Consider the following 15,952-nt stretch of genomic DNA (forward strand, 5'->3'; position numbering starts at 1 on the left):
CCCGTAGAAGGCACTTAACAATTGCTCGCTTGAACCCTGAGCCCAATCACAGAGTAAAAGGGAATCCCAGAGAGAACCTCCTGTGGCTGATGGGGGCCATGAGAGATGCACACTGGGCTCGCTAAGAGACCTTTGATGACTCACTTAGACAATGAGAGAAGTTCAAGAGGAAAGAGGTGGATCTTGTGGCTGGAAGGGTTTAGGGAGAGTGATTCCCCACGGAGGCAGGCAGCCTGTTGGGGCCACAGTCCTAAGGTAATGCCTGCTTCCCTCGCCCACAGGTATCAGACAGTGGCATCCCGCCCCTTTCATCTTCCACATCTGTTAGCATCCACGTCACGGAGCGGAGCCACTACCCACCCTCTGCCCTCCCACTGGAGATCTTTATCACCACCGGGGAGGAAGAGTTCCAGGGTGGCATGGTGGGCAAAATCCATGCCACAGACCGAGATCCACAGGACATGCTGACCTACAGCCTGGCAGAAGAGAAGACCCTGGGCAGGCGCTTCTCAGTGGGTGCATCCGACGGCAAGATCATTGCTGCCCAGGGACTGCCTGAGGGTCGCTACACATTCAACGTCACAGTCAGCGACGGGACCTTCACCACCACTGCTGGGGTCCACATCCACGTGTGGCACGCGGGGCAGGTGGCTCTGCAGCAGAGCATGTGGATGGGCTTCCGCCAGGTCACCCCGGAGGAGCTGGTGAGTGACCACTGGAGGAACCTGCAGAGGTTCCTCAGCAACAAGCTGGACATCAAAAGAGCCAACATCCACCTGGCCAGCCTTCAGCCTGCAGAGGCCACAGCTGGGGTGGATGTGCTTCTGGTCTTCGAGGGGCATTCTGGTACCTTCCACAAGCTGCAGGAGCTGGCAACCGTCATCGCTCACTCAGCCAAGGAAATGGAGCACTCGGTGGGAATTCAGATGAGGTCAGCCCTGCCTGTGGTGCCCTGCCAGGGGCCAAGCTGCCAGCGTCAAATCTGCCAAGAGACAGTGCACCTGGACCCCAGGGTGGGGCCCACGTACAGCACAGCCAGGCTCAGCATCCTAACCCCACGGCACCGCCTGGAGGGGAACTGCACCTGCAACGGTAAGGAATGGGCCTCCCCCAGGGCAGTCAACACTGCGGGCTCCATCGGCCTGACTCTCAGGATGGAGATCCCAGGGAGGGTCTGTGGGATACTGAGAGGGAAGTTTTAGGTGAAAGACCAGGGACTCCTAGAAGGCAGGTGTGGCCTCACAAACTCTAGTCACAGGATAGCACCCTATTCCTGGTCACTTGTTGGAATTTTGAAAACAATGGTAATACAAGAGGCAGTTTAGCATCATAGTTAAAAGCATAGACTCTGGTATCAAGCTTCCTGGGTTCGAATCTCAGCTCTGCCACTTGCTGGCCACATGACCTCAGGAACATTACTTAATTTCTCTGTGCCTTAGGGCTGTTGTAGAAATAAAATAGCAAGTGTTTGCTTAGAAAAGCACCTGATATGGAAAGTGGTCCATAAACAACAGTTCCTAATACTACTACTATTATTACCGTAGCCTGCTGGTTACAACATCAAGGTTTAAACTAGATGGCTCAGGTTCAAGCCCCAGCTCTGTCACTTACTAGCTGTGTAACCTTGGGGATTTATTAAAATCCTCTGGGCTTTAGTTTCCCATCCATAAAATAATGAAAATTATGCCTCCTTGGGTTGGCTTGGGGAGTAAATTACTTATGAAGATGAAAGCACTTAAACCTGGGTGACCCATTATGAGCACCCCATGAGTGGCAGCTGTCATTCAGTATAGCAGCTGTTGCTATGAGAACTCTGCTATGTGCCAGGCTCTGTGTAGGTTACCCAAACTCAGTATTACCACAAGCATATGAAGCAGGGTCATAGCTCCATCTATATTTGGAACTGAAGAATGGGGATTATATTATACTGGAGGCCCGATGCACAAAATTTGTGCAAGAGTAGGCTTTCCTTCCCCTGGCTGCCCAGCACCGGCTTCCCTCTGGCACCTGGGACCCGGCTTCCCTCGCAGCCCTGGCTTTGTCCTGAAGGATGTCCAGCCTAATTAGCATATTATGCTTTTATTATTATAGATTGGTTTGTCTGAAACTGTAGCCTCTAACAGACTGGTTATTCATATACCTGTGCATCCCACTCTAAAGCCTGAGCTCTTTGGCCATCTCTTTATGAACTCAGTTTTCTGACTGGCTTCACCCAGCGCCATGGCATTAAGACCAATACATGCAAGCATTGGCAGAAAGAGAATGGCCTTGCCCCACCTCACCATCGCCCCCTGCCTGGCATGGCCTACCTTCCTGGTTTGCACTAGGGAATTCTTTCTCAGATTTGTGGACTTTCTCTGGGCCCACTGGATTTAGGTTAGGTGAGCTATTCTCGGGGTGAGGGGTTCCTTTCTATATCCTTTGCCCCAGAGTGGGTTGCAGGGAAAATGATGGCTGAAGATTCTCTCTTGACCATCTGGCATCAGACAGCAGAGGTTCAAAAAGTTAAGATTGTGCAAATTTACCCAGGCAGTGTATTTTTAAAGAGACCTGCTCCTGGTGTCACCTCCAGACTTTTATTTAGAAAGCCTTGGGTAAGGCCTGGCATTGGCATTTTCTGTGGGCTTTTTTGGGGGGGTCACTGTTGTTGTTTTTCATTGCATTGACATTTTTAACCTGCACCTCAGTCGATGCTGAAGCCAGTGGTCCAAGGACTACACTTTAAGAAATCTAGATGGGCAGGCTCACACATCACCAGAATCACTTGGACAGAAGTTTTGGGTGATTTTTTTTTTAACCTTATGGAACTAGGACATACAGAAAGATCCCTGTGTCATAAGTGTACAGCTCAGCAAGTTTTCACAAGCCAAAATACACAGGTGTAACCAGAACCTAGATCCAGAGTCAGAACACGACTAGCACAGAAACCTCCCCTGGCTCCTCTTCCAGTTGCTACAGCCATTCTGGGGAGAGATTGAAAATGCAGGCTCCTGTGTGCCAGCAGAACCACTGAGCCGTACTCTCCGCGGGGAGAGCCTGGTATTCCGTATCTTAAAGGACTCCAGTTGAGGCTGATATTCAGCCAGGTTTGGGAATTCCTGACCTAGATTACCTTCAATAACCCAGCCAATAATGAGCTACCACATGGAATTGCCAACATCAGGGAGGATTTGACCTACACTATGACGGCCTCTTAGGATTTTGCAATCCCGAATGCCTCAGGCTTTTGGGTTCTTCCTTTCCCTTTTGGCCTTGTTCCCTCTTCAACAACTCCTCTTCCCTAGGTCTCGGGGTCTGTACCACTAACCCCTCCCCCTGACAACGATAAGCCTATTCACAGGGAATTGATATCTGAACTCAGTTCTGGGGAGGGTGGAGTTTAAAGAGTCTCAGGAGGGCAGTGCTTAAGATTGCACAGCATTTCCCAAAGGGGGTTCCACAGAATGCAGTTTCCAAGGACTATGGGTAGATGGTCCACATAAGAGGGTTCCATGGCCAAATGAGCTTGAGAAATCAAGTGTGGGTGAAAGCTTAGACTCCTTGTGCAACTGCCCAGAGTTGGAAGTAATGCAGAAGTTTTAGCCACACGATCTATCACAGTGTCTCCTGGCCTCTCAGTGGCATTTCATTTGGGAAGTGCCTACCCAAATGGTTGCACTCCTAATGAGGGAGATTGCTTGAGGCAGAAAAGAACCAAAAAACAAAACAAAACAAAAAAACACACAAACCATATGGTGTTCCTGAAATCACACAGATATGCAAAGTCCTCTCCAAGTCTAATTCCTTCTTCCCCAAGTGACATAGAAATGACACAGAAACTATGTATAATAGACATTTTTATTTCCACACACTTGATTATATTTCTGCCTTGATTCCTGCTTTGTTAATGGTGTGAGCTCACGCTTCTGACCAGGCTGGTTCCTGGGGCCAAAGGAGGGTATGCAGGGTGATGGCCCTTGTTTTGTTGTGTGACCCAGGACAAGTAACCCCCAGCCTCATTTTTCCGTCTATTAAATGAGCAATGACTCTGCTGGCCGCCCAAGGGTTGAACGAGACAATCAGTGCCAGGGCTCCATGGGGACCATTTTACATGGAGGTGACACATCTGGTTGCTTCACAGGTACTGCTGCAAGGTTCAGTGGTCAGAGCTTCGGGCGGTACACTCTCCCAGAGGCTCAGAACTGGCATATCCATTTCCGTCTGAAAACACTCCAGTCACAGGCCATTCTCCTGTTCAGCAATGGGACAGTGTATGTCTCCCTGAAGGTAAGGCCCCGATGTCATGGGAATGTGCCAGGCTGGGAGGTGGGGGCAGCATGAGCATGGCCAAGAAGGCTAATTTCTGCAAAGAAATCCCTGACTATTGGGTCAGGACACGAGACTTTCCAGTCATGATGGCCAAAGCCACCCCACCTAGATATATGTCCAAGTACAACAACAGATGTCGGGCTGTTCTAGGGGTTAACAGAGAGTCTCTGAAGATAGAAAGAGAGGTGGGTGTGGCCACCTGGCCCTGGTGCTTTTATCACTTTTGCTGAGTAATAAAACAGTGTTTACCACTGGGGCACTCAAGATGACAAACACAGATTACATTACATGGAAGAAAATAAGTTTCCTTGCTAATGGCCTTTCAGTCCTTCTGCTTATGTCATCTAGAAAGTCTCGGTGTACCTTCCTGATTTTAACACCTCTAGCACACATTTCAGTCTCCCACTCTGACAAAGAGAACTAGACTTGGGCTAGTTAGAATTTAATTCATCTAATAAATATTGACTGAGCATCTGCTATGTGACAGGCTCTGTTCTAGGTGTTTGGGTCTCATCAGCGAATAAGATTAAAAAAAAACAAGCCCTTAGAACTTTCATCCTACAGGGCAGACTGACAATAATCATAATATCTCAGAAAATTATAGATTTTGCCCAAATGTGATAAGTGCTTTGGGTTAAAGGAGGGGGGAGAAGGTGAAGGGCAATCGGGAGTATGGAGAGTTGCAATTTTAAATAAAATGGTTAGGAAAGGTTTCATTGAGGTGGTAATTGAACAATAATTTGAAGGGGGTGAGGGAGTTAGCTTAGATAGCTGGGGGAACAGCATTCTAGGTCGAAAGAATAGTAATTGGCAGGAGATTCCTTACATGCTTAAGGCACAAGCCAGAGGTCTGTACAGCTTGACAGAAGTGAGCAAAAGGGACAGTAGTAGTAGGAGTTGAGGTCAGCATGTAATGAAACGGGGGCAGATTTATATAGTTTGCACAGGCCATTTAAGGACTTTGGCTTTTATTCTGAGCAAAATGGAGGGCCTCGGAAGCTTTTGAGCAGAGAATTAACATGTGTAGAAAGGATCCTCATGGCTACTCTGCTAAGAATAGACCTGGGAAGGACAAGGACAGAAGCAGAGAGACCCAGACAAAGAAGCAATAATTCAGGTGAGAGATGACTGTGGTTTAGATCAGGGCAATGACAGTGGAACTGGGAAGAAGAGTTCAGATTCTGGATAGATTTTGAAGGTAAAGACAACAGGATTTCCAGATGAATTGAATAAGGGCTGAGAGAGGAAGCAAGGAGTAAGATTTTGTCGTGAGCAACTAGAAGGGATAGAGTTGCCACCAACAGACCCAGGTAAGAATATTGGTAAAGCAGGTTTGGGGGGGAAGATCCAGAGTTCAGTTTTGGACGTGTAAGTTTGAAATTAGACTTCCAAGCAGAGCTGCATAAACAAATCTAGTGTTTGTAAGAAAGGTCTGGGCTGGAGATGAAGGTCACTAAGGAGTGTAGATTAAAAAGAGAGTAGACAAAGACACTCTAACATTGAGATGTAGGGGGAAGAGGAGGATCCAACAAAGGAGACTGAAAAGGAGCAACCAATGATGGTGAAGGAAAACAAGACAGTACTATATCCAGGAAACCAAATGAAGACCATGTATCAAGAAGGAAGGAGTGAGTGATCAGCTGGGTGATATGCTACTGAGAGGTCAGCTAAGATGGAAAGTGATACTAATCACTGGATTTGGCAACACAGAGGTCACTGAATACCCTGACACCAGTAGTTTCAGTGTTGTCATGGGTGAGGGTGGAATTTTGCTGCAAAAGAGAAGCAAAGAAGAAAAACAAAGATAATTGATAAGAGAAATGGGTTCAAGCCAACTTTTAAAAAAAATAATATTAGAGCAATGATGTTTGCATGACAAATGGGATGATCCAGCAGAGAATTAACGAAGATCTAGAAAAAAGGAAGGAAAGTCAGTGATATCTTGCCCTTGAAGAAATGAGGGGGAAGATCTAGTACATGGAGAAATTGGCTTTCACCAAAGTGTATCCATGTGATTACGAGTGTCTTCAAGTCCCCATCTGATTTGTAGTATAAGAATTGGGGTGGGGGTGGGGGGGAATTAGGGATCTGAGGAGAGAGAAGTTGTGAAAACAGGCACATGGGAGAGTAAATGAACTAAGGAAGATAGCTCAACTGTTGAACAGCATGAAGGGCTTATTGGAGACTCATGGTTGTGAAATTAAAAGGAGACCAACAAGTAAGCCTGTGTTTCTCTCCAGCCAAATTCAGCTCCATGATCGTCATATAGAATAAGAGAATAGTTGAGTTTTACCTATTTGTGAGTTTGCTAGTCAAGTTCTACAAAGTAAGAAAGGGACAGGACAATTGGATGAGGAGAGGAAGGATGGCTTTGCTGAGATGACAGAGACAGTGAAAAGATGGTGGGAGCAATGGATTTGTGGTCCAGGGTAAAGTCAAAGGAGTGATTTAAGGACAATGTTTTGAGTTGTACTTAGTCATTATCTTTTTCTATTTACTGTATATAAGTTTCCTTTTTAAGTAATGGTATAGGCCAGTGGTCGGCAAACTGCGGCTTGCGAGCCACATGCAGCTTGAGAGCAGCGGTTTGCCGCTCTGTTGACTAATGAATTTGCTGGTATAGGCAGGGTTGAATCGGCAAAACTCAGGAAGGTTGTGTATAAATGGCTAACTCCTGAAAACACTGGGTTGTATCTTTACATTTCACCCAGAAGAAGCGCTACCTACCCTACAGTGGCCAGAAAAAGACCCACTTCTTAGGATGAGGTGAACTAAAATGTTTTAATCCAGTGGGATTTCAGATTTTTTGATTTGGAGGTCTTTCACTCTTTTAAAAATGACTGAAGATCCTAAGGAAGTTTTGTTTATATGAGTTATATATAGCTATCAATGTTTTCAGTATTAGAAATTAAAACTGACAAATGTTAAAATATTTGTTACTTCATTTAAAACTAAGGAAGTCACTACATGTTCACATAAAAACCATATATTTAAAGAATAATTATATTTTCCAAAAATAAAAAGGAGCAGTGTTTTACAAATCTCTCTTATGTCTGGTTTAATAGAAGACAGCTGGCTTTTCATATTTACTGCTGCCTTCATCTATTATGATAGCACATGTCAGAAATCTTCATTGTATATTTGTGAGAGAAAAAAAAGGCAAATAATGTCTTAGGACTATTACAAAAAGTAGTTTCCATGTGCAGATCTCCTGAATAGATCTTGGAGACACTTCAAGGACTGCTGACCTGTTGCCTAAGGCAGTGGGAGAGAGAGGGGGTTTTGGTGTCCTTGAAGGCCAATGCTCAGGAATGCAGAACACTGGAGAGGCCTGTGAACAAGAACGCAAAGACAGCAAGGCATCTCTGGGCCTCAGTTCCCCCGTTTGTGAAATGGAGATGTCCCTGCCCAGGACATCCCGTGGAGTTCAGTGAGGGAACAATAAAACCAGAGACAGAAGAGCAGTTTGAAGGTTTTTATTCTCTACAAACACAAAACTAAAACTGCCTTAAAAATCACCAGACAGCCCTGGCCAGTTTGGCTCAGTGGATAGAACATCAGCCTGCAGACTGAAGGGTCCCAGGTTCGATTCCAGCCAGGGGCATATGCCTGGATTGAAGGCTTGATCCCCAGTGGGGGTGTGCAGGAGGCAGCCAATCAGTGATTCTCTCTCATCATTGATGTTTCTATCTCTCTATTCCTCTCCCTTCTTCTCTAAAATAAAAAAATATATAAATATATAAAAATCATCAGACAATACCCCTCCCACCCATGAAAATATGACCAGCATGCTTTGCCCTGGCAGCCTGTTGCAGGGCTTTCTATAAACACTCCTTGGCTTTGCTAATGGCCATCTGGGTTTTCTTGCAGCTGGTCCATGGAGTGCTCCAGCTGGAGTACAGTTGCCCACGCGGTTTCAATGGAACGCTTTCCTCCTGGCCCCACGTGAATGACGGGAAGTGGCACTCAGTTCTGGTGAAGGAGACAGACACTTCCACTCGGCTGTTGGTTGACAGCTCAGGCAATGGCTCCCTTGTGCTCCCGGAGAACTGCTGGGGCCTGAGGCCCAAAAGAGACCTTTTCCTAGGTGGCTTTGTCCTCTCTCACTCTCCCCCGAACGTCTCCCAGGGCTTTGAAGGCTGCCTAGATGAGGTCATGATCAATGGAAAGGCACTGGAGCTGATGGCCCATGGCAAGAAGGTGGCAGGCTTGCTGGAGAGCCAGGCCCTCACCCAGTGCTGCGCCCACAGCCAAGACTGCAGCCAGAACCCGTGTCTCAACGGCGGGAGGTGCTCACAGGCCCACGGGACAGGTAAGCACTTTATATTTTCTGGCTTACTCACCAATAGTTAAAACAGGTGTTTTCACTAACTGTTTGCTGATGGAGTAGCTAAGGCCCATGAAGACACAATATCCTGTTCTAACGCACCCACCTATTCAGTAGCAGGGACACAGCTGCAGATCTGAGCACTTACTTCACTTTTTTGCTTAGAGCCTTGCAATATCTTCCCCCTGCTGTTCAATAGAGTCCCAATTCCTATTTCCTGCATATGGCTCATACCTCCCCTGCCATGGCCCCTCCCACCTCCTGGCCCTGCAGCTCCCACTCCCCCCTCTTTCAGCAGGCTTGCCCACCCAAGCATCATTTTAATGGGACTTAACATACTCTACTCTAAGCCTTTACACACATTTTCTTCTGCCTGAAACACCTCCGCTTTGCCCTTCTATTTTTCTGCCTGGCTAATCTTTACTCATTCTTCAGGTCTCAAATGAAATAGTGTCTGCTCTGCAAAACCTCCCCCAACATGTCCCTTCAATAAACTCATTTTTATAATAATTACTATTAGTATTGATCCCAATTTTGCCACTTACTGGCTGTGTGACCATACATTCTCTGTGCCTCATCTCCTCACCTGCCACCCACTTGTACCTTCTTCCCCTCATGAGGAGGATAACAGAAACCAATATTGGAGTTGTCGTGAGGATCAAATAAGCTCGTCCATGAAGATTCTTACTTAGGATAAGTGTTGTCTGAGTAAATGAGGAGGATATACAGTATTCTTGAGATGCCCACTTTCTGCAGGACTGTAAGCTGTTTGAGGGCCAGGATCAAGTCTCCCTGACCAGCGGGGCATCAGTAATCAAGATGGTGTCTGGCCCTCAATAAATAAATGTGCACACAGGTGCCTGCAGACATGCTGAGGCCTCCCCTCGCCCGGACGGCCTCTCCGCCTGGCAGCTTGACTGCCCAGCCACTGCACTCTCTCACCTCCCTGCTCTTCCTCCCAGGCTATTTCTGCGAGTGTCCCCCACAGTTCTCTGGAAAACACTGTGAACAGAGAAAGGAGAACAGAAACTGCAGCTCCTCCCCTGGAGCCTACCCTCACACGGGAGACAGGTAAGTACGGGAGCGGCACCTGCCATTGGCTCCTCACCCTGGATTTGGCACCATTAGGGAATGAGCTCTGTTCTCTGAACTCCAGGGAGGCTGATGGGAGGCAAGGGGCTGAGTGCTCCAGGACCTAGCTTCTCCCTCCAATCACCTGCAGCAAAGCCTCTGGGAGAGGGAGGTACTTGTTGATATTTCCCAAGCCCTGTTCTGAACCTGCTGAATAAGACTCCCCAGGCTGGGACTCAGGAACCTGCACTTCTAACCAGCTTCTCAGGCGGCTCTGATATCTGATAAAGTTTGAAAATACACTGAGTGGCCAGATTATTATGATCTCTGAACCCATAATGATCTGGCCACTCAGTGTATATCTTATATAATAAAAGGCTAATATGCAAATTGTCCCCTCGACCAGGAGTTGAATCAGCAGTCAGATAGGCTGGCCAACCGCCCATGAGCCCACCCCCTGGCCAGGCTGGCCGGACCCCACCCATGCACGAATTCATGCACCGGGCCTCATACACACACACACACACACACACACATTGAGTGACCAGATTATTATGTGTTCAGAGATGGGGAGAGAGAGAGAGAGAGAGAGATTGCTGACAGAGAAACATTGACTGGCTGCCCTCTGCACAGACCCACCGGTAACTGAGCCTTGCAACCGGGTATGTGTTCAGACCGGGAATTGAACCAGCAGCCTCTTGGTGTATGGGTCAACAGTCAACCACTGAGTAACACTGGCCAGGCTCTTCTCTCTTTTTTTGGTGGAAAATTGGAGAGGATAGGCTTAAATGCAGGGGTCTCCATCCATTGATCTTTGTAAGAGGGGAGAGGGAAAGGGCAGAAGAGTGGCTCAGCCCCTACCTACTTTTCTGTCTCTACAGGTGTGAACAGAAGGTGAGGGCTTGCCCAGGAGGAGAATGCCTAGTCATCCCTGAGATCAAAAAGGGAGACTGGGGGCAGCAGGAGCTTCTGATCATCGCAGGGGGCCTATTGGTCATTATTGCTAGCTCCCTTGGGCTTCTCTTCTACTGCCGCCGTTGCAAGTCTCACAAGCCTGTGGCCATGGAAGACCCAGACCTTCTGGCCAGGAGTGTTGGTGTTGACACCCAAGCCATGCCTGACATCGAGCTCAACCCCCTGAGCACCAACTCCTGCAACAACTTGAACCAACTAGAGCCCAGCAAGACCTCAGGTCCAAATGAATTCATCACTTTTGGACCCAGCTCTAAGCAGCAGCCAATAGTCTGCAGCGTGCCTCCCAGACTCCCACCAGCTACAGTCCCTCCCCGCTCTGACAACGAGTCCATCATTAAGAGGACCTGGTCAGGCGAGGAGATGGGTCAGTATAGCCAGAGCCCTTAGCCTTGGGGACTGGTGGAATGGAGGAGTAGACCTAAGCACTTCACTACCTCAGGCAGAGGGGTTTTGGCCACCATTCAGTCCATGCTCTAGGAATGTGGGGTGTTCAAGGTCACAGTGAACTAATGGATGGGAACAGAAGCCAGGTCTCTGGAGTCAGAGCCCATGGCTCATTCAGCTGCATCATGATCCACTCCTCTAAATTCTAAGATACTCCATAGGCTCGATGTCCATGGCAGAAACTTATAGACTCCGGAAAGGAGGGGGTAGGATCCCTGGGTGAAAGGGGGCTTCTGCACGTCTGTGCTCTTCTGGGAAGCAAAAGAGAAGCAGTAGTTCAACCTTCTGATTGCCTAATCTTAGGCCAGACCTAGCTGGCTTTGAGGCACCATCTTTACCACTTTCTTATTTTTTACTCAAAAGGAGGTGAATATGTAAGCACTTTCTATTTCCTGGCTTACTCACCAATAGTTAAACCAGGTATTTTCACTAACTTTTTGCCAGTTGAGTAGCTAGGGTCCATAAAGGTACAGTTCTAATTCACACAACTACTCAGTATCAGGGACACAGCTAGGACCAAAGACACATGGTCTCCGATCTTCTAAGATACATCTCATGTGTCTGTTTCCTTCAATTAAGGAGACAAAACCCACCAGTAAGACTTGGGAGGGAGCTGCTGCCTTTAGCACTGGGGGTGGGCTGCACGGAGTCATCCATATTCTTCCCTTTTACATTGACCCTTTGATCAGTGGCACAGATTTGCAAAATGGGCGGCTTTGGGTTAAGCCTCTGGCCTTAAACTTGTCCCCATTGGATTCTAGATATCAACCTCAGCTGCAAGAGACAACATGTAGATGGGCCACATATCCACCAACTCCTTGGGCTGTCTTCACCATATGCTAAGTAGTAGCTGTCAGGCCAGCTGGAAACTTCACCAGGGAAACTCACTTTCTCTTACTGTTCTCTTACAGTGTATCCAGGTGGAGCCACGGTCTGGCCCCCTACTTACTCCAGGAAGGAACACTGGGAATACTCCAACTCTGAAGTGACCCCGGGCCCTCTGCCACCGTCACCACAGCACCACCAGAACCCAGCTGTGATGCAGGAGCCCAATGGCCTCTATGGGGGTTTCCCCTTCCCACTGGAGCTGGAAAACAAGCGGGCACCCCTCCCACCCCGCTATAGCAACCAGAACCTGGAAGACCTGATGCCCCCGCGGCCGCCCAGTCCTCGGGAGCGCCTGCTGGACCCCCGTCTCAATGAGTACACAGCCATCAGTTACTACCATTCGCAGCTCCGGCAGGGAGGGGGAGGGCCCTGCCTGGCAGAGGGGGGCTACAAAGGGGTGAGGATGCGCCTCAGCCGCGCCGGGCCCTCTTATGCCGACTGCGAGGTGGTGGGTGGGCTTCCCGCAGGCCGGGGCCGGCCCGAGGCGCCCCCCAACTATGAGGGCTCTGACATGGTAGAGAGTGATTATGGGAGCTGTGAGGAGGTCATGTTCTAGCTGTCCTCAGAGGAAGGCAGGCGGGAGGTCAAGGACTTGGCACCTTCTTCCTGTCTTATAGAGAGTGAGTACAGTGTGGCTGGGGAAGTGGGAGGGAAGCCCCCATACCCATTCCAGGCTGCCGTACATTGAAATGTGCTCTTCCAGACCCCCAGCTAGTCCCTGAGGATGGAGGGAAGCTGAGGGTAGGACTCCAAAAGCAGCACGAGGGCCCCAGCAGAAAGGGGATGCACAGGACGGCTATGCTGGAGAACCAGGAGAAGCCTCCTGAGATGGGCAAGAGGCAGTCAGTCTCTGATATGCCGCCTCTCAGGGCCCAGGGAGGCAGGGCCTGAACTACGGGGTCAACCCTGTTGGGGCACTTCCTTACACCTGCCACAGCTCCATTCTGGAGGCAGAGGCAGGCTGATGCCCCACAGGCTACCACGACACCCACGAGAGAGACAAGGTCCCAGGGTCCTGGAGGGCCACAGGGTGTCCTAAGGGCTGACAGGTGAGCAGCAGGCAAGCAGTTACCAAAAGTCACCTAGGCACCCTGCCTCATGCATACATCCATTGCAGCATCTGCTCTGTGCCAGGTGCTGTGCGAGGCATCGGGGATAAGATGGTGAACGAGGGCAACAAGGGTAGCCGAGGAGCATCACTTTGGCCTCAGTCTCCTGGAGGTCCCACTCCTCCTCTAATCCAGATTCCAACTAGGCCACTTGCTCTACCTATTTAAGTCACGTTACTTTCTACTAGCCAGGGCCAGTCAGGATTCCCTGGACCTTCTTTGTTAAAGAATTCAGACCTCATGGAACTCTGGGTTCTGCATCCCAAGTTTCTCAAGCACTTTGGGCCAAAGGCAGGAAGACACCATTCATCATTTTAAAATATGTTAGGCACTTTTCAACCTTGCTGTCTGGATGAGGGATTTTTCTTCCATAGACACAAGGAACTCAGAATGTCCATTCAGGGGAGGGTGGAGGCAGGGAGCCAGAAAGTAGGACACCCTGCCCTTGTCCCACCATCTCAGAAGCCTGCCAATCTAAGTGTTACCTGCAGTGACTCAACCCTATGCATGGAGGGTCAATGTGGGCACGTGTCTACATATGTGGGCACTCATGTATAGTACGTTTGTACACATGTGTAGAGTGTATGTAGCCAGGAGTGGCAGCAACCAGAGAGTTCTGGTGACCTTGCTATTCCACCCATCCCCCATCCCTTTCTCGGGTCCACTACTTTTTCACGTGTTGTTTCTGGAGACAAAAGTCAAAAGGAAGAGCAACAAAGACTCTCACCCTCAGAGTTGCTGCTTACAGCGAGACAGAGGCTGTGTGGGTGAGGGCGTATTTGTGTGAGTGGTTCGCGACTGTGTGTGTGACTGTGAGTGTGAATGACGGTATGCATGGCCTTCTTTTTTTTTTCTTTTTTTTAAACAATAAAGTATCTTTTTTACTGTTATTTTCTGTGTCACAAGATCTATAGATGCTTCCAAGCTGAGCTTCACAGAATTTGGGAGCTGGAAGGGACCTTAGAAGTCATCAAACACCGTGATCCCCAAATCTAGCAAAATGGCCAAAATAAAGATCCCTGAGCCCTACCACAGACCTGCAAAATTAGAACCTCTGGGGATGGGGCCCAGGACAATACCTTGGGGGCGGGGGGGGGGGAATGGCTCCAATGCTGAATCAATGTTCCACAGCAGACAAGTTCACTAACTAGTAGGTCAGTGAAAGGCCGGGACAGGGCTTCAGGACTGCCGACCCAGCTGGCATGTCTGCACCACGGCACTGGTTGGGGAGAGGGGCTTACTGTTCTAGGTCTTGGGAAGCTAGGCACGGCCTGTCCCTCCTTTTCCTCCAGCTGAGTCAGCCTGTGGCCACTGAGGCCCACTGGACGTGAATGTCACCAGGCGACCGTGGTCCACACAAGCCTTGCAGGTAACACTGAGGAGACTGGAAAGCCCAGTCCCTGTCCTCTGGCTCCCTCTGCAGACTGTGGCTCTGGGGTCAGACAGGCTCAGTTCCAAACCTGTTCTGCCACATACTAACGGGCAGGTATGACTTGCCTCTCGTTTTTCAGTAAAACTAAGATAATAAATAATACTATACTGAGGAATAAAAGTAAAAAGCTTATAGCTGCATAAACAATAAATGGTGATTATTATGCTAATATATAATACCAAGTAGTATACAGGTAGAAGCAACTTCTCAGAACTGTGCAGAAAATCACAAATAATCTAGTCCAGTGTTGCCTAAACTGTTGTGCTTACCACTTTGATGATTTTTGCCCTGATAGAATACCACCAGTACTATTATTTACTTAATATTTTTCTTTTAGATTTAGATCTTTACATTTTTTACTCACTTTTAAACGATAATACCCATAAGCTAAAGGATTTGAAAGTTACTATTTCTACTAGCACACATGAAAATACAGAACTATTCAGATTTTTAAAAAGATGATTATCCAGGGAGCCCCTAAATCATCTTTGGGAAAGACTGATCTGGTCCATCTCCATTCCTAATATTCCTCTTCCCACGGCTCACAGAGGAGGAGGTGCTTGTCCGAGATCTTACATAGAACTTTACAGGGATGAGACCCACATTCAGGTCCAACACCCAACCCAGAAACTTCCCTACAAATCACTCGCTCAGCCTCTGCCCACTCAACCCACCTCTCCATGAACCAGGCCCCTCTTTCCCATTAGCCTCTGGAGCTTGCACCTTCATGAGTAAGCCACCAGAGGGCTCTCTAAGATTGAGACCTAGCCCAGCAGGTTGTGGAAGACCCAAAGATTTTCAGGGGAATCCTCTTAGGCCACTGAGTTCCAAACACCCTGAGAATGACAGTGCATAACAATGGCAGAGAAAAACAGCTACCCAGGTCTCCTGACTTCCAGGCTGGGTGATTTTCTATTGTAGTTCACCATGTTCATCCTCACTACCACCCCTGACAGACACTGGCCGTGCAAGTACTTGGCACATCTCATCTTATTTAATCCTCAAAAAAACACAAAACAAACAAACAAAAAAAACACCATGAGATAAGTACCGACATCTCCATTTTACAGGTGGAGGTGCAGAGCACACAGAAATTCAATAGCTTATAACTTATGTTGGTAACTTAAAGTGAGGCCACCCAGTGGATGAGAACAGTGCCAGGATTCAATTCAGGGCTGCCTGACTCCAGACCCATGCCTCACATTTGGGTTCATAAAACAAATGACAAATACAGGGATTGAGGAATAGAAGCAAGAAGGACTGAGAAGGCTTAGTCCAATGATCCAACTGAGTGCAGAGGCCAAGAACGTCACTGTAATTCTAGGTGGTATTAACCAGAGTGTCTGGATTTGGGAAGGTGGAGTCTGCTCAAACCTGGGGCTCAACCCCAGGCCACTC

General features: G+C 48.3%; 1 protein-coding gene across 3 annotated transcripts in view; it reads left to right on the top strand.

The window, feature by feature from the left end:
* The window catches only part of FAT2 (FAT atypical cadherin 2), a 65,545-nt gene extending 51,533 nt beyond the window's left edge, over window positions 1-14,012 (top strand). For 2 of the 3 annotated variants that reach the window (XM_084884037.1, XM_084884038.1), the window contains exons 19-24: window positions 282-1,092; window positions 4,121-4,266; window positions 8,179-8,620; window positions 9,598-9,706; window positions 10,588-11,045; window positions 12,037-14,012. In XM_084884037.1, the coding sequence (XP_084740163.1) occupies window positions 282-1,092; window positions 4,121-4,266; window positions 8,179-8,620; window positions 9,598-9,706; window positions 10,588-11,045; window positions 12,037-12,569 (2,499 nt within the window). In that variant the 3' untranslated portion in view covers window positions 12,570-14,012. The remainder of the gene's footprint in view (window positions 1-281; window positions 1,093-4,120; window positions 4,267-8,178; window positions 8,621-9,597; window positions 9,707-10,587; window positions 11,046-12,036) is intronic. The other variant, XM_084884039.1, reaches the window with a different exon arrangement.
* The last annotated feature ends 1,940 nt before the right edge of the window (window positions 14,013-15,952 follow it).

The sequence above is a fragment of the Pipistrellus hanaki genome, assembly GCF_964339955.1.
Source record: "Pipistrellus hanaki genome assembly, chromosome: 5".
NCBI lineage: Eukaryota > Metazoa > Chordata > Mammalia > Chiroptera > Vespertilionidae > Pipistrellus > Pipistrellus hanaki.